Source organism: Panthera leo, chromosome A1, assembly GCF_018350215.1.
Source record: "Panthera leo isolate Ple1 chromosome A1, P.leo_Ple1_pat1.1, whole genome shotgun sequence".
Lineage (NCBI taxonomy): Eukaryota > Metazoa > Chordata > Mammalia > Carnivora > Felidae > Panthera > Panthera leo.
Genome location: NC_056679.1, coordinates 131,870,155 through 131,894,872, shown reverse-complemented (window position 1 = coordinate 131,894,872; position 24,718 = coordinate 131,870,155). Strand labels below are relative to the sequence as shown.

Genomic DNA, 24,718 nt, shown 5'->3' with positions numbered 1-24,718 from the left:
TCACATTTCCTCGTGTTGTCCACAAGACTCTGACAGTATGCTTTCCAGAACTCAAGATACGTTATTATGGCATCCTCCTATCATGCAATCCTATCAAAAAGGAAATGAAGTCAGTCTGGCAAGTCACTTAACTAGAGTCTCAGTTTCCTCATCTATAAAGGAAGGAAGTTGGACTAGATCCCTTTGAGCTGTAAAATTCTATTATTCTAAAAGAGATTTTATCAGGTAGTACAAAGATACTGAAATAAATAATGAAGGAAAGCTAACCCATGTGGGAGAGGTACTTTGTCAGGAATAAATGAGTGGGGTGAAGTTGTCTCTGTAATCCCACACTGATAATCCATAAACCAGAGGGGTTCTATCTTATTTCTACTTTCACATAAAGTAAAACCCCAAAGCCCCAGTTCAGACTTCAGCATTATTAACTTGTGATGTTAGGTTCTGGAATAAAGCTTAACACACTGTGGAGTCAATGAACTTGATAAGCAAATGAATAATGAAACAATTATTTTCAAGACTTCTAGAAATATTTAACTTCATCCATCCAGTGAAACTGAAAATTGTTCTTGGTCATTGTAAAAGACACTTGACTTTGGTTCTAATTATTACATACATTTAAAAACAGTAAGTCTTACTTTTATCTATTGGTCATACTTTTCCAATATTCAGGCTAGCATTCATTTTTCTTAGCAAGGTCTCATTTAACCCCAAAGGTAAACTGTATTGGAACAGTTCTCAAAGTCTGAAGAATAGTACAAAAGGAAAATATATAAAATATACTTCCATTTTTTTTTTTTTTTTTTTGCTCTAGAGTTTGTCTCATGCCCTCTAGAGAATTTCCTTTCCTCTAACTCAACAACCTGCAATGATTTTTTATTGTTGTTGTATTTTCTCAAACTAAACTTATTCATGTCTCCATTATATAAACAGACCAAATAGCTAAATTCGGTAAGCCAAAGATTCTGCACAGTGTGCCGAGACCCATTCACATGTGGAGAATGGGTTGTTGGTGGGTCATGATGTACAGGATGCCCTTCAAGGCTGCTCAATCTATGATCCAGGAGCCCCAGGGAGTGCTCAGTAAGAGCACTAGGGCAGTTGTGTGGAGTTAAGGCTTCCAACCCCAAATTGTTGGTGAAGTTTTTTGCCAACCCAACCCTCTAGACTGCTTTAACATGAGGGCAGCAGCGTCTGAATAATAATCACAATCATATTAGAGACTGTTTGATATTCTTTAGCTCTCTGAGAATATAATACAGATTATAACATAGAGTATACTGTTTAAGACATTTGACTTTCAAAAACATTTTCCAAGACTGCATATTGTATTGAAGTAATGACTACCCACGTCCTTATTTCACAATCTAAATGGTTCAGAGTATTTTCATGTTACAAGGAGGAAATGTAAGGCTCGGAGAGACTAAGTAAAGGTCACAAAGTATCAGTGGAAAGCAAAGTGCCAATATGAGTGTGTATGATCCCAAATCCATGCTATCTCTACTCCAACCTACTGTCACTCAAAGATGACACAGTTTACCATCAAAGAGCCCACAGCCCAGGACTCTACACACTTAATATGGAAGAAAGAAAAGGGTATAATGTTTGAGTAGTATACAGTGAGAACATAGTCACATATTTCTTGTGTAATAAAACAAAATGGATGTTATTAAAAGGAAAATGTTAACTGTCACAAGAGAAGCAAAGGTTAGATCAGAAAAAGAAATAATTAAGAAAAGACATTTAGAAAGATGGTATTTTAGGTGTTGAAAATAAGTGTGACTTTGACATCCAGAATGGGATAGGACTTCAGGCAGGTGAAAAACGTGAACAAAGACACACAGAAAAGAAAATACAAAACATTTATGTAGAACAGCAAATAGTTCAGGTCTGCTAACTGTGTTTCCTACATTTCCCTGATAAGAATTCCAGGGAATTCATTAAAAGTACAGCTTCTCAGGCCCCTTCCTTGGAGATTCTGATTCAGTAGGTCTAAAATGGGGTGTAGGAATGTAATTTTTAATTTTTAAGGAAGTATTGGACCTATTTTCCAGTGGTTTTAAATGGTTTAGGAAGTATTAGACAAGGGCGCCTGGGTGGTTCAGTCAGTTAAGCGTCTGACTCTTGATTTCAGCTCAGGTCATGATCTCAGTGTTCGTGAGATTGAGTCCTGGATCGAGCTCTGGGCAGTGCAGAGCCTGCTTAAGATTCTCTCTCTCTCTCTGTCTCTCTGCCCCTCCGCTGCTTGCGATCTCTCTCTCTCCCTCAAAGTAAATAAATAAACATTAAAAAAAAAAAGAAGAAGAAGAAGAAGAAGTATTAGACCAAAGGGCAGAATTGGTAAAGGGGGATCATGGCCTTACTTCTATAGTTAACAGAGTGTAACTGTGACATCTTAAAGAGGTTTCAGGGTTTCAGCAAGACTGTTCTGAGTGAAAGAAAATAAAGAGTAAGAACTTGGGAGACCAGTCTATAGACTAAGGCAGCAGCCCAGGCTAGAAATGAAGGCCTGAATGAGGGTAGTAGCAAAAAAAATTAAAAGGAAAAATAGATTTAAGATATGTTATGGATGAAAAATTGGTAGAATACTACAACAAACTGGTTTTGCAGAGAAAAAAGTAAGAAAAACACCGGAATCTAAAATTTTTCTTTAGAGGATACTGATACCAGGGAGTGGAAAAAGAAGTCACAGAACAGGGAGAAGTCTGGAAAACAAAGATAATGAACTAAGCCTTGGCTAGGGCTTGGGTTACTAGTAAGATATTCAAATAGAGAGAGATGGCCAGTAGGCAGCTGGTGAAAAGAAGAATAAGCCAACTAAAAGATACAGATTTGAGGGTCAGAAACAAACATTTGATAATTTTATCACACAGCACAGAGTCAGATGAGAGAAATATGATGACACAATACTAGGCCTATACTATTCATTTGATAATGGACTATGGTTTGCAATTTTCTTGGCAAAAAGGAACGAATTTAGTCTTTCCACTGTGTGAAGTGTTTTTCAGGTTTGAGAGCAAACATAAAGGGCAAGACAACACTATCTGCGGTTCTCCTTTTGCATTTCAACCTTGTAGCAAACACAAATTGCTTTTATCAAGTTCACGATATTCCGTGTAAATTAAACATTTTGTTTGTTTTACTTTGTACAATAATAGTAAGCAGCAGCAGCAGAAGATATGCTTTAAACATGTAACACATACTGTTGTTACAAATAGAAAAAATTCAAACTAATTTCCTAGTAAAGTCAATCCTAAACTTACTGAACAAAACTTACTTCAGACTAGAAATTTAATTTGACAAAAAGAATGATAGAAGAACTCCTTTCTCCTACCCTGGCTCTGTCTCCAAGGCTGCTCAGCCTGCTGTCCAGGACCCTGTGGGAGTTAGGCAACAGCAGGGGGCCAGCTGCACTGAGCTGCCTTCCACCCCAGAATGCTGTGCCACCAATGCAATTTCCCACCAGCCTTTTAGATGGCTTCGGCTGGGAGGAGGCAGCTTCTGAGCACTTGAATCGTATTAGAGACTTAAATGGCTATAGAAACCTAAGACCAAAACTCTGATTTTACTACCTCTTAATTACATTGGTCTTGCACAGTGACCTAGCCTTTCTGAGTACTGATTTCTTCGCTTAAATAGGAATAATATCTATATCACATGGCCATTTTAGAGATTACATAAAATAAATATTTATTTATAGTGGAGCTAAATCTAGTGGAGTCAAATGACAGAGAAGACACTCCAGACAAAAGGAGAAACAGGAGTGGGGGTATTGTGGGGAAGGCATCGGTATGTAAGGAAACTTGACATCTTCAGAAAACATCAGTGAAAGGGACTCCTGGCAACTTCCAGATCTGACATTTGTGGTTTTGTCCATTTACAAATATATCCACAGGATCATGACATGAAGTATATCTTTCATTTTAATAAGGCACAAATTTGAATCATGAATAATGTAAAACTAGTGCTCTGACATCTAAAGAAGATAACTTCAGACATACTGGGGTGCCAGAGTGATTAATGATACTGAACAGGCCTAAAGAAAGGAGGTTTTCATATAAAGATGTATTTAACTTTGACACCTGAAGTAGAGATGTTTCCTAGAGAAAAAATCAAGAATGTGGGATAATAGCCCAGAAATAATATTGGGCTGTGTTCCTAGAGTTCAGAATTATTAGCATACAGGTGGTAGCTGAATCCATGGTATCAGACATATCACTCAAGGACACTGAAGACAGCAAGACAAAAATTATGACCAGAACATTTCTCTTTTTTAAATTTTTTTTTTGATGTTTATTTATCTTTGAGAGAGAGAGGTGTGTGTGAGCATGAGCAGTGGAGGGGCAGAGAGAAAGGGGAGAGGATCTAAAGTGATGAGGGAAGTATATGGATAAAGAATTAAAAACAAGGGTAAAAATAATGTGCTTTTAAATCAATGCTGTCATTACTGTTGGTTAGAAATAGGTAACTATTTCTAAGCAAATAAGGCAGTGCTAAGTTACAGAATTTTAATTACTATGATAAAATTTTGAACCTAATCCTTTAGGTCTCCGTGTTCACTAATCTTCTTTCTTTCTTTTTAAACACTGCAAAAAGGTAATCTATTTACAGAAGAGTGGTTTAAAGGCATTATGGTTGTCTTTACAAACAGATGTAAGAACAGGAATTGTCCACTTTTTAAAAACTCTGCATTTCAACCCTCCACTATTATTATAATGTACCAAACTGCTGTATCAAAGGCAGTCTTCCCTCCCCTTCCTTCCATCCTTCCCATCCCTCCCCAATTTGATTCTCTAAATAAATTTCCATAATTTCTTCATCATCCGTGGGAAGACATACCAGAATCTTTGGGAGTACAAACCCTTGAGGATGATTTTCTTGGAGTATATTTAACAGATTCACTGCTCTAAATAATGGCAAGGCACCATAGGTGTTCACAATGTATACTGTGATAAAAGTGATATTCAGGAAAATGATACTTACAGGCCTAATGGAAGCACTGGTAGGGTCAAAGACCAGGAGGCAATATATAATCCAAATACATGTATCTTATACTGAGGCAGACATAGGTTCAAATCCCAGCTCTAGCTACTTACTAGTTGTGTGACTGAGCAAATTATAATCTATCTATACCTTAATTTATTTATGGGGGAAATGGGGATAATGATAATATGTATCTTAAAGGGCTGTGCTGAGAATTAATGACATTAATAATATATATATAGACAATATTAAAATGAATGTAAGACCTTGGTCTGTCACTATTTATTATAACAATGATCATAATCATTATCATCTAGCAAATCATTTAAATAGCAATTAAAATCTGAATCACAAAGTTGAGTCATTCTTTAACTCTAGTTCTGACTGATTTAAAAAAAAAAAAAAGCCAAGTTAAAAAACCCCACGAAATTACAATTTTAAGAGGGCATATCATCTCAGGAGTTGTAAATATTACTAACAACAGGTCATTTTACAAATCAGTTCGACGAACGCTTCCTGACTGTGTACTATGAAAAACATGCTGTGCCACATGTAGCAGGAGATACAAAAATACCTTTTATAATTCAGAACAAAGGGCAACTTAGCATTGTACCTGACTAACTCGATTTACTTCCTCCTCTTCTTCTTCAGCTTCCTCTCCAAATGAAAGTAAACTAAAATTTCTTATCAAAAAAAAAAAAAAAAAGGAAAAAAGAAAATTAAGAAAAAATTAAACAAAACTTATTGCATTTTCAAACCAATAGAATAGAATATACAAGAAGAAACACATTTTGACCATTCAGCAGTATCTAATATGACTTAGGATTCAGCAGAAATCTAAGGTCTGTATTTTCAGCATAATGTTAAAGCATTGGCTTCAGACCATAGATACTTCACATATTAGATGAAACTAATGACTAAAATCCATCCTGAGCACGACCATTAAGTATACTAAGTCAAGCATGACAGAAATAATTAAGCTTTTATATATATATAAATATTGGTTAACAAAATGGAGATTTCTGAAAAACTAATAAATATATAGCCCCAAGAGCACTACAAATGGGAAGCAATTAATCTAGCATCTTCCAAAATAGGTCTTAAAATTTAAAAACTGATAAAAGTTATGCAAAACTGTCAAATAAAAAAAATATAAGCAATAATCTTAACAAAAAAAGAGCCCATGGGGAAGAAGAAACTGTCTTCTCTGAGGCTTCAAATTAAAGACATCTCAAGGAAGATAAATAATAAGTTATTAAAACTCTCTCTCAAGTATTGGAAAAATAAAAGATTTGGCAACAAAGAGGAATTTTCTTTCAAAACCTAGATGCAATCAATGACTACCAAATCATCCCTAAGCTATTTGCTATGAATTAAAAACAAACAAAAAACAAAAACACATAGCTTTCAGGCTTGTTGCCAAGATAAATAATAGTGATGAAATACTGTATCTGAATATGGTGACAGTGACCTTTCACTCAGAGATAAACTAGTCAAAATAAATGAATCAAAAAATAGGAGAGCAAATATATAGCTATATAAGAATTTATTTTGCCACAAGACATCAACTGCTTATTAAAGTGGCTCATATTTGACAGTTTATAAAAGTGACTTAACTTATATTGTAGGATGTCACAAAAAGAAACAAATATGTATTGAATACCCATACCACTGGGTGTTTTCAAATTCCTCTTCTTGTTTTATCTTCGTAACAACCAGGTGTTGTAATTATAATCTCCATTTTACAAGATGGGGAAACTGGGGCTCAGAAATATTAACACATTTTGCTTCTTATAAACTGAGGCAGGATTACACTTAGAACTGTCTGAATCTATCACTTAGGAATAAAATAAAATAACTAATATGGACACTGGAAATCTAAAAGATTAAGCTGAGATCTGACTCTGTGATATCTATTTTTATAAAATAGACAAAACTAATAATGTGAAAAATACTGTTGACAAAATACTGAAACTTATTTACTCCAACACAGGAGCGAAAAATTATGTAACCATGCAGTCATTATATCATTCATACTTTACTTTCCAAGTTCTTTATACTGAGCATATATTAATTGAAAAATTAGTAAAAAAAACAAAAATTCTCAACTCATTTATATAAATAATTGCTATAGTGATCATAAATATTTATCTGTTTATTAATACAGATTTCATATAGACAGCTGACACAATACTTCTTCAGATTAAGTTCAAGTTATATACAGTTTTTAAATATAAGAAGTGAATTTTTAGGAAAAACCGCATAATTCAGATATCTTCCTGGCCCACACTGGCCTCCCCCTTCACTAGTAGACAGTTGTTACAAAAGGAAATAAAATGAATTAAATGAATTCTTCAGCTTTTCAATCTGAAGAAAAATGTTTCTATTATGATTACTTTGTGCCTTTGGGCTTCAATTTCTTTACTTCCTCCTCTGGTTTCTCTTTTTTTGGCTTTTTTATTTCTCTGGGAATGATGTCATCAAAAGGATTAAACAAAACCTATGAAAAAATATTTTGAAAACATTATTCCATTTTTTAAAACTTCACAAAAAATTAAGACCAATATTTATGTTATGTTGACATTAGCATTTATATTTTTTGCTCACATAACTATTATAAGTCTAATATATATACTACATAAAGTGCTTCCACTTACATGGTCTCATTGTATTCTTTCAATAATCTTATGTGCAATTAAGTAGAGTATATTTTATCCTTATTTTATAAAGAGGAAAAATATTCAAGAAACCTTAATATCTAGTAAGGAAGACAAACTCAAGGGTTTTGACCCCAAATCAAATGCTCTTAAGGACCTTGCTTCCTCAATGAAGGATCACTCTTAAATTACTTAGGAAGTTACTTCATTCAGCTAAATAAGTCTAATTCCTCTAACTTTCCACTGTAAATCAAGCTTTTCATGCATTGGATTATCAGCTAAAGTCTCATCCTTGAAGTCAAACCTTCAATTAAAAAAAAAAATTCTTAATCAGAAATTGCACCTAAATTACACAGACAAAATCTGAGTTGTACTATTGATTTAGTATAAAGCCTCCATCCATTAGTTTAAAATACTAATAATCAGTTTCTTTTAAATGATCAATTAAGCACTGTATCTTAGAAATCATGCTCCTACCTCACAACTTCTTATTTTATGTGGATTGCGTGGTCTTTCTTCCTCATCAACGTCTACTTCTGTTAGCCGTAGCATGTTATATACTGTATCCCCTGTAACCTATCAGATAAGAAAACTGCAAACTATTATAATTATTCTTTGAATTTTTCTTAACGTTTATTTATTTTTGAGAGACAGAGAGGACAGAGCGTGAGTGGGGGAGGGGCAGAGAGAAAGGGAGACACAGAACCCGAGCAAGCTCCAGGCTTTGAGCTGTCAGCACAGACCCCAACGTGGGGCTGGAACCCACGTACCGCGAGATCATGACCTGAGCCAAAGTTGGACCTTAACCAACTGAGCCACCCAGGCGCCCCTATATTCATCTTTGAAATAAAGGAAGACTTCTGAAAATATTTTTTTCAATAACTAAAAGGAAATTTCATATTTTTATATAGGAGCATATGTAGTGATAATGCAAATAAAGCAATTTCATCTTAATCTTAAGGGGGAAAAGGAGAAATGGAGTTCAATCCCTTGATAACATTTTTATGAAATTTCCAATATATATATAATATCAGTTTTCATTAAAAATAAAAATATAGTGCCAGGTAACCTCCTACTGAATGACAACTTTTCATTAAAAAAAATAATAAATTTAGATTTTAGAATTGGGCAGAACAAGCAAATAAGAACACGTGGAAGTGCTTTACAGATATTATCTTGTTTAATCCTCATAAACATCCTAAATACAGGTCCTTATACTCCTTATCTAGAGAAGAACATTGAGATTCAAAGAAGTTACACAGCGACAGTGTTGGCCTTTCTGAATTCTCATCACTAAGCTATACTTTGTCTCCAGTGCGAAAGGTATATAATAGCAATTGTAAAAAGTGGTTCACTATGACAACCTAAATCTCATTTTATTATATGCTGTTACTTTTTTTTTTTTTAATAACAGGAAGGAAAATCGTTGAACATCAGATAACCTGTGCTGGAGTGGTTCAAATGTGCCAATGCTTATTTCTTAACCTACGTTGTTAAGTTTTAAGCAACAATATTGTACTACGTGTTTTCAGCATGAGTCCTTACATTCAACATTTCTCAGGAGTTTTAAAGCAATACCAGTTTTCCAGTTGTGCTCAGTTTGTTTTTTCCTCTTCATCATCAGAAAACCCAGTTTCATCTAGGCTGTGGGGAAACCATTCCTACTGAACCAGCAGAGGGAGCTGATACACTAGGGATATGTAACATGCCTAAGACTTAACACATGTGGGAATGTGGGAATTAGAAGAGAAAGTGAGAAAACAAAACGGTCAGAATCCTCCTTTAAACAAAACGGTTCAAAATTCTACGGAAGTGATATTCCCTCATATGATGCTAAACGTGAGCAGGATTAAATAGCTCCTATTCAAAGTAGTATTTCAGGTAAAAAGTTTTAATGTTAACACAATTTCCACTTTAAGGAAAACTTAAAACTACTAAATCTTGTTACCTAGATAATGCCTAGGTTTCTAAGAATGTAGAAATAATATTAGCTGAGTGATGCATTAGCTAATACCATCGGTATGTTTTAGAAAAAGGAAAATTTTAAAGTTATAATCAATGACTTATTTGAAACATACACACATAAAGTTCAGATGGTCCTTCATAGCTCACTGTGGATATATTCCACCATTTTTAGAAATAATAAAAAAATAACCCAGGGAATATTTTTATGAGGGCAACTCCTAGATAAGTTGGCCATATGTATCATAGAAGCTGAAGATAACTGGACACAAACCTTTCCAAAAATGGTGTGCTTATTGTTAAGTTCATCTGCTCGACCCAGTGTAAAGAAGAATTGGCTGCCATTATCGTGAGGACCAGCATTTGCCATGGCAACCAGCCCTCTCCGATTAAAACGTAACCGTGAGTGGAATTCATCCTGAAGCATTAAAAAAAAAAAAAAAAAAAAAGTTTAGTGAATGATCTCAGTTATAAGGACCTTCATAGTCAGTAAACAAGGTTCTATACAACTTCTAATCAAAAATGCTACAGTTTTATTTAACTGATTTTCTTTTCTTTTTTTTTTTTTTTTTTAAATGTTTATTTTTGAGAGAGAGAGTGAGACAGAGTGTGAGTCGGGGAGGGCCAGAGAGAGGGAGACACAGAATCGGAAGCAGGCTCCAGGCTCTGAGCTGTCAGCACAGAGCCCGACGTGGGGCTCGAACTCATGGACAGTGAGATCATGACCTGAGCTGAAGTCGGACGCCCAACCGACTGAGCCACCCAGGCGCCCCAAACTGATTTTCAAGTATAAGCAAATCCAGTATTTATTCCCTCGATGCTATTAAACTTGACTTCACTAGCCTGGAAGTTATCTTCTAAATATACACAACCACAAATTTAGCCTATTTTATGGGAAAGCTGCCCATATTTACACAGAAGAAGACATTCAAAGGGTAAGTGATTTCAAACTCATTCCCCTTTTCTTCACATCCCTCAAAGTAATCTAACTTTTTAGAACCTTCTATTTTTTTCTCCAAAAAAACCTACCTTTGAATCACGGCAGAGTCTTCAACTACTGCCCTTCCCCACTCTGTTCTAAAGGTCATGAAAAAATTGCTTTCTTCTTGGTTTTTAGTTCAAGGAAACTACTATAAATTGTTTTAACTCTGTTTTTTACAGGTCTTTGTTAAATCTTTTCTGAACAAGCACTGGTCCCATTTGCCAGTTTTCCAAAGAGCAAGAGCAAGCCTTTCTAAGGTGAATTTCTTGCTATGGGAGGGCTCCATAACCTACATTAGTCTCTCTGTTAACAGAATTTCATTCCAGGCCTGATGCTAGACTCATTTATAATATAGCCATGTTATGTAATCAGTGCTTTTCAGAAAGAAAGTTATTTTTCCTTAATAAATAATTGTCAAAGATTTGAACTCAAAGAGTCCTAACTCTGTATACCCCATGAAAAATGACCTAACTGAAAAACTTAACAAAGTAACCATATTACCTGGACATAATAGGCAAAAATCTCAATTTAGAAGGAAATTGTCCAAAAGAGCTATTCTGTTACACTGAATAACAGAATAAAGGAATGCTTCCTACTAGATGGAAGCTCCAAAATCCGGAGACATCTCAATTTGGTAAAATACAAAATAGTTTTTATAGTGACATTTGAGACTTTTTTATTATAACCATTCCTCATTTTCTAAGGCCATTATCATCTGGAAATTAAAGCAAACAGTTCAAGTGTTGTTCTCAAGAATCACACAGTGACCCAGTAAAAAATTAAAAGAAACTCCAGACCCTCTATCTCATTAGTAAAAACATGATGTCTTCAAAAATTCTCTTACTTCAAGAACTAATGATGTTTACTCATTCAAAGAACATGATATTAGCACCATCAGATAAAAAAAAACAACAACATTTAGTGTTTACTTGAACCCTCTGTGATTTTAATACCTTAACTAGGACATTAACTCTTTTTTTCTTTTTAGTTCTGTGTTGGCAGTTAACAAATCACTCACCTATTCTTTTTTTAATTTTTTTTAAATGTTTATTCATTTCTGAGAGAGTGAGAGAGAGAGAGAGAGCGCACACACACAAGCAGGGGAGGGGCAGAGAGAGAGAGATGGAGACACGGAATCTGAAGCAGGCTCCAGGGTCTGAGCTGTCAGCACAGAGCCTGCCTGCTGCGGGGCTCAGAACTCACAAGCTGAGCCGTAAGATCATGACCTGAGCCAAAATCAGATGCTTAACAGACTGAGCCACCCAGGTGCCCCATCACTGACCTATTTTTGATTAATACACTTTTTTCTAACACTTTTTATGCTAATTCTTTCTTCTGTCCCTTTGTGATTTCCTGTTGTGTAATGCATTTTCCACTACAGGGGTCTACTGTGCACAATTAAGAATGAATTCTGCATTGGACCAAATTGTGTCTCCCCAGAATTCATAGGTTGAAGCTGTAACCCCTAGTGTGACTGTATTAGAGACAGGGCCTATGAAGAGATAATAAAGGATAAATGATGTCGTAAGTGTGAAGCCCTAATCCAATAGCGGTGATGTCCTTATAAAAAGAGGGAGACACCAGAGCTCACTCTCTTTACCATGTAAAGACACAGCAAGCAGGCAGCCGTTGACAAGCCAGGAAGAGAATCTTCCCCAGAAATTGAATGCCAGCAAGCTGATCTGTACTTCCTAGCCTCCAGAACTGTGACAAACAAATCCCTGTTGTTTAAGTCACCTTGTCAATGGTATTTTGTTGTAACAGTCCAAGCAGATTAATATAAATTCCATACAGTATTAAATAAAATATTTTAAAATAAAATGGCATATGAAATGTTCTAAAACCTTTTTACAGAGTTGTAGATATCAGATACAGTCAGCTATCAAGAATTATGTTATGTAGTCTTTTTTTCTGACTCACATTTTCCTTACTACCACCATTAGCTCTACCTGAATTCAATCTAGCAAAAAATTAGCAATAAGACAACTCTGAAAGAATGCTTGATAGGGTAAGTGCTGCTCTTATCCCTTATAATCCCTAACATGTGATAAATACCAGATTTTGTGCAGTAATGTGAAATGTAGTTTTTTCACCAGGGGCACAGTGATTTTCAATTAAGGAATCCAAATTGATTTGCAAATAAATAACAATAAAAATTCAGTCTCACCTTGAATGGGGCTCCATAGATAGACTCTCCACCAGTCCCTGTGCCAGTAGGATCTCCCCCTTGGACTATGAAACCAGGTACAACTCTATGAAAAATGGTGTTGTCATAATATGCTGAAAGAAATTTAAAATAATTTAGCAAAGTCTAAAGTGAAGTATATAGCTATCAGAGCTAATATAATTAGAGTCACAAGATTCCCCCCCCCCCCCAGAATGCTAAATAGGCTCCTAAACCCAAACCTTTTCTTCCCTACTTATTATAAAATGCCTACTCAAAACAGCACAATTTCTACAAAAAAGCATGACTGTTGTTGTGTTGTACTTATTTCCAGGAGTCTCTCAAATTGCATTACAGTTTATACATAAATATATTATTTGGAAGCTATTAATATACAAGAGAGATCACATATGATCTCCTAATAGTACTTATTATCGGGAACCTAAAATCACGAGGGAGACTTCACCAAGGAAAAGAAGTTGCATGTGGGAGAAGCATGGCATCTCAGTGAGGTAAATCATAAGCAAAGAAGTTGTTGAGAGCAAAATGGCAAAAATTAGGGTTTGACTGAATCAGGGAGTTTATATTAAGAAGTAGCAACAATGGACAATATGAATAAGAAAAGATTCTCAATATCATTAGTCATTAGGGAAATGCTAATCAAAACCACAATGAATACCACATCACACCCACTAGGATGGCTATCATCCAAAGGAAAGGAAAACAGCAAGTGTTAGTGAAGAGGTGGTGAAACTGGAGCCTTGTACATTGCGTGTTGGGTTGTAAAATGATACAGGCACTGTGGAAAAGTTTGATGGCTCTACAAAATTTAAACACAGAATTATCCATCAATCTTACTTCTATGAATATATCCACCCCCCAAACTGAAAACAGGTACTAAACAAATACTTGTATATGAATGTTCACAGCAGTGCCGTTCGCAACTGCAAAAGGAAGAAACAATCCAGATGTCCATCAATGAGTGAATGAATAAACAAGATGAGGTATTTACATACAGTGGAAGATTACTCAAAGAAGGGAATGAAATACTGATATGCACTACAACATAGATGAAGCTCAAAACTATGCTATGTGAAAGAAGCCACACACAAAAAGTCATATATTATATGATTCCATTTATATGAAACATCCAGAATAGGTAAATCCATAGAGATGGAAAACAGATTGGTGGTTGTCAGGGGAGGAGAGAGGGGAGAAGTGGAAGTGATTGCTTAATGAGTAGTTTTCTTTTGGGATAATAAAACTGTTTTGGAACTAGACAGAGGTGCTGGTTGTGTAACATAGCAAATATACTAAATATCATTGAATTGTCTTTGAAATGATTACTTTCATGTTATGTACATTTCACCTCTTTTATAAAAGATCCCTGAATGAAAGGAAAAAAAAATTATTTTTATCTCACCCAAACTAGTTTTGAACTTATATGAACTAATCAGGTGAGTACAAGAGGAAAATTTATGTAGAATATAGGTGTAGCCCTGAAGTAAGTGCTGGATAAACAGACTCTATTATTGTTGTAAAATCAAACAAAACCCAACTATCAACAGACTAGACTGAGGTGGAGTCAATTACTGAGTGTAGGCCTAGCTCAGTCACACGCTGAGGCTCGCAAAGAGAAAGATGGGAAAAGCAGAATTTCCTGAAAGCTTCGCTGAGCCTGCAGAACTGCCTGACATCAGTTTTCTTGTCGTGGTACAGGATTATGAATGTCTTTATTATGTAAATAACATTGAAAGGAGTCTTTTCCTACTTGCACCTGAACACAGCCTAAGTCATATAATGACAAATACAAATCAAGTGCCTACCGTGGGCCAGGCACTGTACTGAAAAATTACTGATAGAATTCATGAGGTACCTATTACATAGATACTCAGTGACACTTCATAAGTCAAAACAAGAATGTGGTTTATCATAATTCATAAAGTACTATGATATAGTGGCTTGCAGGCACCCTCATAATTATTTACATTTGCAAGATATAACTGAATATAAAATCCATATTTTAAAAAATCTAATATGTAATCTAACAACTGTATCCAGTATAGAGGATAGATAGGAAGAAGTAGAAAGGAGAAACAACTGATTTTTTCAAACCCTTCTCCCAGTGAAGTTGTTGGGCTGTGTGCGCAAGAGGTCTCCAGTGCAAACAAGTGCTCCTTGGTTACAAATAGAAACTAAAAACTAAGAGGTCTAAAAGTATCTCTCCTATACCCTTAAGTAACCATTTATTCAGGTTAACTCTGTATGCAGCATGCAGGAGTTGTTCTGAGTCTTGGCTTTTGCTAGCTGAGAAGCCTTAAACTCCATTTATTTTTTCCCCTCTTTTTATTTTTTTATATTTATTTCGAGAGAAACAGAAATAATGCGAGTGGGGAAGGGGCAGGGAGAAGGAGAGAGAAAGAATCCCAAAGAGCCTCCGCACAGCTAGCGCAAAGCCCAACTCTAGGATCAAACTCACAGAATTGTGAGATTACGACCTGAGCCTAAACCAACACCGACAGTAGCATGCTTAACTGACTGAGAGCCACACAGATGCCCCTCTTTTTTTTTCCCTCTGTTTAAATCACTGGGATACAATTGACATTTAACATCACATTGGTTTCAGGTGGACAACATAATGATTTACTATTTGCATATATTGTGAAATAATCACCATAATAAGTCTAGTTAACATCCATCACCTCACATAGTAACAAATTCCTTTTTCTTGCAATGAGAACTTTTAAGATCTACTTTCTCGGCAACTTCCAAATATGCAATACAGCATTATTAACTATCATCCACATGCTGTACACATAATTTTCTCATTATAAAATTAATATTATAAATTAATTCACTGTGTTCTGAAGACTAAATAAGATAATGTGGAGGCAATCTATAAACTTTCAAGTTCAACACAAATGTGAGGTCAAACTTTAATATTTTCGTTTAAATTCTATTTCGTTTAAATATGCAACATGACCCAGTCTACATCAGAAAATGATAATAATCCTTTAGGTCCATAATATGCAACCAATCAACTTTTTTTTTTTATCAGATCTGCTTTTTCAAAAGATCAAACTCCCAGTATAGAGAATGGACTAGAAGGAAGTGACAAGGCTGGAGGGACAGGGAGCAACTATTGTCCCAAGAGTAAACCATGACTGTGACTTCTACTGAGAGGTACATACTTAAGAATTCTCTAGAATAAGACTCAGAAATCTATTAGATGTGAGGGAAGGGGGATATGAAAGAGATCTTTATTATTTGTGCTTTCCAATTTTAAAATAACCCATCTTACTCCTTTTTCCTATTAAATCTTTTAGTAATATTGGCTTTTTACTTTAAGCTTTTCCTTTTTATATTCCTAATTATATTCCTGTTGGATGAATGAAATTATAATACCATATATACTGAGTAGGAATTTTCTATAATTACTCTACACCATAATTTTATAATCTACCATGGCTAAAATTTCAAAATTCTACAAAATCTCCATATCCATCATTTCTATTTCCATGTAACTTATTCATATCACTGCTGACAATGCATTTATGGTTGTCTTTATAGTTTACTATGTACTATAATAGATTTTGTGGCATGCAATAATGTTTATTTGACTTTCTTCTTAAATGTTTTTATGTATCATTTCCATAAGTATTGTGAAGAAAGTGATTTTCTCATTTCATTATGTCTGGTAATATCTTCCTAAATTTTCTTCACTATTGAAGAAAGACATTTTCATGTATCTTAAATATGAAATAAAGTTCCTATTTGGCCTCTGTGGTTCCGGTATTTGCCATTAGAGTTTTTATTTCTGGCTGTACAATGTATGGGTACCATGGTACACTTTATCTAATTATATTTCTACCGAGTACCATATAGAAATTTACATTTGCACTTTTAAGTGATTTATGTATATTTTTCTAGAATCTGGTGTTTGTGTTTAATTTTATAAACATTATCATTAATCACTTTTTATTTATAACTCCTTTTGTTGCCTGTCTGCCCTGTTTATTTTGGCCTCTTTGGATTTTTTGAAACAAATATTTTAGTTTTATAAAGGTATTTCTTTTAACCTCTTAATTTATACTTATGATGGTCACTTCTAAAGAATAGGAGGTAGGGGATAAAGATGACTGATAAAGAATAGACCTTTTTTTAACTTTTTTTAAATTATTATTTTAGAGAGAGAGAGAGAGAGAGAGAGAAAGAACAAGTGGAGAAGAAAGGCCGAAGGAAAGAGAAGAATCTCAAGCAAGCTCTGCTTGGAGCCTGGAACCCAATGTGGGGCTCAATCCATGACCCTGGGATCATGACCCAAACTGAAATCAAGAGTCAGATGCTTAACCAACGGAGCCACTCAAACACCTCAAGAATAGATCTTTAAGAGTAAATCTGAGGTAAAATAGAAATAAAGAAATTAATAGTCACATAAAGCATAAAAAATTTGATTCTCTTAACTACTTCTCTTTCTGCTTCCCACTTTGTTTTGCCAACCTAAAATTTTACTCCTTTCTCATACTTCAGAGGAACCAACAAAACTATCAAAAGCAACAAGCTTCCCTTTCCTTCTTTTTAAACCTATTTTTTAAAAATTTCACTCACCTTTAAATATTCACCTAACTATTCCACAAAACCTGAAATCCAAGAGTAAGACTGTGTAATTCTACATCTTTCATTTCCATAAAAACTAAAGACATCCCCCAGACACCAGAATGACAAATTCTGTATGTGGAGTCTAAAAAAGTTAAACTCATAGAACTGGAGAGTAAAATGGTGGTTGCCAGGTGCTGGCAGGTGGGAGAAATCGGGATATGTTGGTCAAAAGGTATAAATTTTCAAATATAAAACGAATAACTTCTGGGGATTCAATGTACAACATGGTGAGTATAGTTAAAAATACTGTATTGTATACTTGCAGTTTGCTAAGAAAAAAGATCTCAAGTGTTCTCACTACACACACACACACACACACACACACACACACTCGTAACTGTGAGGTGACGGATACGTTACTTAACTTGATTGTGATAATCATTTCAGTGTATATGTATAGTACACACTTGTACACCTTTTAAAAAATCATGTACAACCTAAATATATACAATTTTTATTTGTCTATAATACCTCAATAAAGCTGGGGGGAAAAAAGACTAAGAACTTCCGCTATGAACAGCATTTTAGTTGGGAGCCATATCTGGCTCCACCTTCCTAGTTTTTACTTATTTCTTTTTTAATTCTGGAAATCATCCCTTTTTGAAAAAAATACTGATATGAATGTTAAAAGATCTTGACATATCATGACTTGTTTAAGTAACAGAATTAGTGAATTAAATGAGGTTCTCCAAATTATATTTTAAAAACTTGACTTTATTTGGGAGTATCTTCATTTCAGTTAGCCTTCTCAGGCTTCTTGTTAGCATTTGCAGTAATAATTCTCTCTCTCACCTGTTCAATTAAGAGAATTGCTGTAGTTATTTTTCTTATGATTTTTCTATTCTCTTTCTCCACATATTCTTCTATAAAGGGGAATAATTTTTGTTGTTCCAATTAAGTTTCATCATGACCTAACTTAAGAACTTTATTTCTTCTTCATTGTCATATTATATCCAGATGTTTTCTGTTTCTTCCATTCACCTGGTCATGGATTGTTAATTATCATTCATTCTTTCTAATGTTTTTGTACTTCCAGTCTTCCCCTGTAAAATTTGAGCTTTTGAGTCTTCAAAACTTCTTTCCAGAAACAAGTCTGACTTTTCTGTGTCTACTGTGTTTCTCGACTCTGTTGATAGTAATTTGAGGCTTCTCTGACTGTACTACCTGTCTGACTCAATTTCCTTCCTGCCTGCCATAGCAATTATTAATAATGGTCTTCACAGATGTCCTTCTCTTTTTCTTTTTTTCTTTTTGCGGGGGGGGAGGCTCTGGGTATTTTTATACCTTAAATCTTCCCCTGATAATTATCTATTTGTGTAATTATTATCTATTTGGAAAGCTCTAGCTGTACCCTTCTACTGGTTATATTGAATTATCTTTCACACCCTGCCTTTGACTCAAAATGCTGTTTTCTGATACTTAATTAACCTTGTCTGTCTCTACAAATCAGGTATAACTTAGAAAGACAATGATTTGCCATCACAGGAGATATATGAAACCATATGCAAAGTATTGTCAAAGCCAACAAGTTGCAAAAATGTTTAGAATGTTTAGTTCTATAAGGGAATATTCTGAAGGAGAAAACACTCAAGTGGATATAATTCTGCAAAGTTTACTGAAAGAAAAATAGTCAAATTGTGACTCAGTCTAAAAACAGACTAGAGACATCTATAATGACATCACTGAATCCTGGATGGAAGGCTTCGTGGAGAAAGCAGAATTTTGGACAGAGATTAAAAAGTGGGTAGACTTGTAAACAATAAGGAAGGAAAGAAAAAGTATTCCAAAAAGAAGACTGAGGACATGAAGGAGGTATGTGGATATGTGTGAAAGTGGAAACAAGAAGGAACTGCTCAGGAAATAAAATAATAGTCAACTGAAACCATATAGTTATTTAGTGCAATGAACCAAGTTGAAAAGCTAGGAAGCTAAGCTGTCTGAGGATTCAAATACCAGATGAATAAATAAAAGGGTAAAGAGATTAGATAGAAAGACCAGGTAAAAGACAATCATAATCATGCAGGTGAAAGTCAAGGCAGTGTGGTTTAGCTATAGCTGACAGAGGAAGATTGGAGTAGAAAAGTCCACTAGTCATTTTGACATGTAAATTACAGCTAAGACAAGAGGAAATGGCTGGAATTCTAAATCTGACAGTCATTTGGAGAGAAGTAACAAATGAAGAGTAAAGACAGTGGAGATCTAGGGGCAATCATAGGGAGTACTCTTATTTAGAGGATGAAAGAAAGAAGTACAGAACAGGCAAGAAGATCAAAAAGGATCAAAGTTTTATTTGGTGAGATAAATTTCTCTGCTAAAGATATAAAGATTTATTTGAAAGACAATCTTTATCTCCTCTATCCATTTCCTGACACAACAGCTCAACACCATATCATTCATACCCACTCCTATCACTCATTACCACTATTTAACAACAGACTTCAATGTTGTGGAAAGATACACTTTTACCTTCCAAACAAAGCTGAATGAAATTTCTGCAAGCTTTGGGAGCTTCTTTTGACCACAACTCTATGTCAATATCTCCAGCTGTAGTTTTCAATAAAACCTATGGAAAGAATATAACATCATTATATTAAATTATCATTTTGGTTTAATAATCAGTTGAATTGCTGCTTAAAATGAAGCATCCATTAGTGAATTTCAATTTTAAAGTTAAAATTTTAAAAACTTGCTGGGCTTTTCTTGTTATACTAAAAAAATTATAACAGGGATATCACAGTCTTTTCAATAAGTGGTACTGAAAAAACTGGACAGCTACATGCAAAAGAATGACACTGGACTACTTTTCTTATACCATACATAAAAATAAATTCAAAATGGATTAAAGACCTAAATGTGAGACTTGAAGCCATAAAACTCCTAGAAGAAAAGGCAGACAGTAATTTCTTTGACATGGGCATTAGCAACATTTTCCTAGATATGTCTCCTCAGGCAAGAGCAACAAAAGCAAAAATAAACTACTGGGATTATACCAAAATAAAAAGCTCCTGCACAGCAAAGGTAACAATCAACAAAATGAAAAGACAACCTAATGAATGTGAGAAGATATTTGCAAATGATATATATGATAAAGGGTTAATATAAAAAATATAAAGAACTTATACAACTCAATACCAAAAAAAAAAAAAAAAAAAAGCCCAAACAACACGATTAAAAATGGGTAGAGGACCTGAATAAACATTTTTCCAAAGAAGACATATAGATGGCTAACAGACACATAAAATGATGCTCAACATCATTACCAATGCAAATAATCAATGAAATGCAAATCAAAACCACAATGAGATATCACCTTAGACATGTCATAATAGCTAGAATCAGAAAGACAAGAAATAACAAATGTTGTCAAGGATGTGGAGGAAAAGGAATCCTCATGCACTGTTGATGGGAATGCAAACTGGTACAGCCACTGTGGAAAGCAGTACAGAGGTTACTTAAAAAATTAAAAATAGAATTACCATATAATTAACTCCACTACTGGGTATTTACCCTAAGAAAATAAAAACGCTAATTTGAAAAGATATATACACCCCTGTGTTTATAGCAGCATAATTTACAATAGCCAAGATATGGATGCAACGCAAGTGTCTGTCCATAGATGAATGGATAAAGAAGTGGAATATATATAAATATACAGATATATAGATATAGATATAGATATAGATAGTATGTTTATATATACACACACATATATACACACACATATATGTGTGTATATACGTATATATATACACACTGTATATACATATACATATATACACATATATATACATATATACATATATACACACACACACATATATACACACACACACACACATACACAATAGAATATTACTCAGCCATAAAAAGAATGAAATCTTGCCATTTGCAGCAACATGGATGGACATAGATGTTAAAATAATACTAAGTGAAACAAGTCAGACACAATAAGACAAATACCATGTTTTCACATGTATGTGGAATTTAAGAAACAAAGAAAAAAGACAAACTGCAGACTCTTAAAAACTAAGAACAAACTGGTGGTTGTCATAGGGGAGGCGGGGTTGAGACAGATAAAGGAGATTAAGAGTACATTTACTTTGATGACAGTGAAAATTGTACAAAATTATTGAATCCTTATACTGTTCACCTGTAACTAATATAACACTGTATGTTAACTATATTTCAGTAAAAATATTCATTCAGTACAAGTCATTATACATTTATATCTTTCCTTTTTTTTTAATGTTTGTTTACTTTTGAGAGAGAGAGAGAGAGAGAGGCAGAATGCGAGTTGGGGAGGGGCAGGGAGAGGGAAACACAGAATCTGAAGCAGGCTCCAGGCTCAGAGCTGTCAGCCCAGAACCCATGGGGCTCAAAGTCATGAACTACAAGATCATGACCTGAGCTGAAGTCAGACATTTAACTGACTGAGCCATCCAGGCGCCCCTACATTTATATCTTCCAAACAGCAATTTCAGAAATAATTTAAGATTTAAGAAAAAGCAGCATATGCCTTTATTAATCAGAAAAACTTATTCATTTAAAAATCAGTCATTTAAACTTGCTTTAATTAAGAAAGTTTCTTGCAGCTTTCCTTCCAATAAAATTGGTATAGCAAATTAAGAAACTAAAGAACAATGAATCTATGAAATTGTGACACTATGAGACAATTTTACAATTATCTTTTTATATACCAACACTCTACTTGCTCGTTCAAAATCATGCAATTCCTAATTTAAAACAAAACATTCCTAATCTAATTCTGGGTTGTATATGTTACTAAAATGGTATGTCTTAAAATCATCATCTACAGTACATGGAATCCGTTCAAAGTCTCCTTTCTACCAGCTCATGAAGGTAAGGCCTTCTAACTTGGCACGGCATGAAACTATGTGTAAAATAAATACTCTATCATGACAAACCAACCCAGCTGGTTTCTCAGTTTCTTGAAAGGTATATATTTGGGATGCAAACTGAGTTGGCTGAATAACTCCCTAGACTGTATCTATAACAGTGGGTAATACCTTCTGGTTTTCCATGAAAACTGGTGTCCATCCCAATCTTAAAAGTACAGTATATCTCAAAAGACAATATCCTGTCCTACCTATTATCCCCTTGTATACTTGAAATAAAATGCTACTGTTAAAGGGACCCTTGACATGTCTTCCCTTCCTTGCAACTCTAATACAGTGATCTCCAACTTTTTCAGAGTGTGCATCCCTATTAGCGAAGAGGAAAAGGGAAGTGGGAAGGGAGGTAAGGAATTGGAACACAGAGTTCCCAAATAAGTACGTTTAAATACATGTAGTACTGTATTACTCTAGTACTGAAAGAGTCACAGAAGATAAACATTTCAAAGCATTACATAAAAACAGTATTTTAAAATATTTCTTAATTTATTCTTCTTTACCAGTGGTATAATGAAACTTAAAAAAAAAAAAAACAACAGCTTTACTGACATATAATTCACATACCAAACAATTCACCCTTTTAAAGCATTTGTTAGTATAATCCAGACTTTTCCCACCACCACAATCTAATTCCAGAACATTTCCTCACCTGCAAAAGAAACCCTGTAACCCATTAGCAGTCACTCCCTATTTCTTCCTACTCAAGGCCCTGACAAACACTAATCTACTTTCTGTATCTATGAATTTGTCTATTGAATATTTCATAAAAATGGAATCATACAATGTGTGGCTTTTGGTATTTGGCTTCTTTCACTTAACATAATGTTGCTTTCAAATTGTAGAGATCCATCTTCCTGTTCTACTCACTTCGTTTTAAATGTCTTGAAAATGACAATGGCTTTATATTCTTACTGATAAATATGCCAAGGCACAATATACACTTAAGACAAAGTTCATCATTAACAATAAATAGAAATCCGTATTTCAAATAATTTTCATAATAATTTCTAATTTTTTACATACTTCCCATGTTGAGGCATCAGGTCTACCATTTTCTTGTGGTTTGCTTATGTTTACATTATTAATATTACTTTGAATATGAAATCTGTGAGGGCTGGTCTAGTTAATCCATATTAACAATGAAATGTAATCCATTTAGCATGATATTAGGAAAAATTACATCATGACATATAAAAAGTGACTAAGTAAATGAATTTATATGTTCCTTTTTATATATAAAAGATTACATTTAGGGGCGCCTGGGTGGCTCAGTCAGTTAGGCGTCCAACTTTGGCTCAGGTCATGATCTCACGGTTTGTGGGTTTGAGGCCTATGTCGGGCTCTATGCCGACAGCTCAGAGCCTGGAGCCTGCTTCAGATTCTCTGTCTCCCTCTCTCTCTGCTCCTCCCCCACTTATGCTGTTTCTCTCTGTCTCAAAAATAAAATAAAAACATTTAAAAAATATTTTAAAAAAGATTACATTTACACAAAGGAAACGATAAATGCAAGCAGAAGAATGTAGCTTTTCTCTTTGCATCTCATGATGGTTTTGCACAGTCCCTGAAGTGTGCACTCACTGGTTTAGAAACCACTACTCTAAAGAATAAACTAATGCACACCATCCCTCCCTTTACAGGTTCTAGAGTCAGCTGCTCAAATTCCAGTACTGACTGACCCTTGCACTTACAAAGGGTAAGGAAGTTTTTTACTTTGGACATGCTATCTAACATATCTGTGACTCAACTTTATTATCTAAAACAGGGAAAATAATATCCTCATAGGTTTCTTGTGAGAACAAAATGATTTATTACACATAGACTGCTTAGAACATTACCTGACAAATAGTAAATGTTCAAAAAATGGTAGCTACTATTGTTGTAATTATTCTTCTTCTATAATATTTTTGGCCATAGTCAACTTACACCCAGTAAAAAGAATGCATACACAGTTGGGCTACCTTGTTTACCAGAGTTTCTTACTCTTTCCACTGATAAGCTACTGAATTTATAAAGAAGGCACATGGCTCCTTCCTCCATACATTTCTTTTGGCCATCACTATTTTGTCAAGTATTGGTGCTCCCTTTCTTAAAGATTCAAAATAAGGCAATACTTTGATAATAAAATGTTTCTTTTTTTAAATTTTAATTTTTATTTGTTTATTTTTGAAACAGAGAGACAGAGCACAAGTGGGAAAGGGGCAGAAAGAGAGGGAGACACAGAATCAGAAGCAGACTCCAGGCTCTGAGCTGTCACAGCACAGAGCCCAACGCAGGGCACGAACTCATGAACCATGAGATCATGGAGCCACAATAAATGTTTATTCGTAAGAAACGTTTTATTGGGGCGCCTGGGTGGCTCAGTCGGCTAAGTGTCCAACTTCATTGTGGCGCAGGTCATGAG

The 24,718-nt window shown here is 34.6% G+C and overlaps 1 protein-coding gene across 3 annotated transcripts in view; it reads right to left on the bottom strand.

Moving 5' to 3' along the window:
* Positions 1-24,718, bottom strand: part of CWC27 (CWC27 spliceosome associated cyclophilin) — a 194,722-nt gene that overhangs the window by 166,825 nt on the left and 3,179 nt on the right. For all 3 annotated transcript variants that reach the window (XM_042940192.1, XM_042940199.1, XM_042940181.1), the window contains exons 2-7: positions 19,871-19,967; positions 12,749-12,861; positions 9,874-10,017; positions 8,115-8,213; positions 7,377-7,480; positions 5,594-5,663 (exon numbers count right to left, since the gene is read on the bottom strand). In XM_042940192.1, coding sequence (XP_042796126.1) covers positions 5,594-5,663; positions 7,377-7,480; positions 8,115-8,213; positions 9,874-10,017; positions 12,749-12,861; positions 19,871-19,967 — 627 coding nt within the window. The remainder of the gene's footprint in view (positions 1-5,593; positions 5,664-7,376; positions 7,481-8,114; positions 8,214-9,873; positions 10,018-12,748; positions 12,862-19,870; positions 19,968-24,718) is intronic.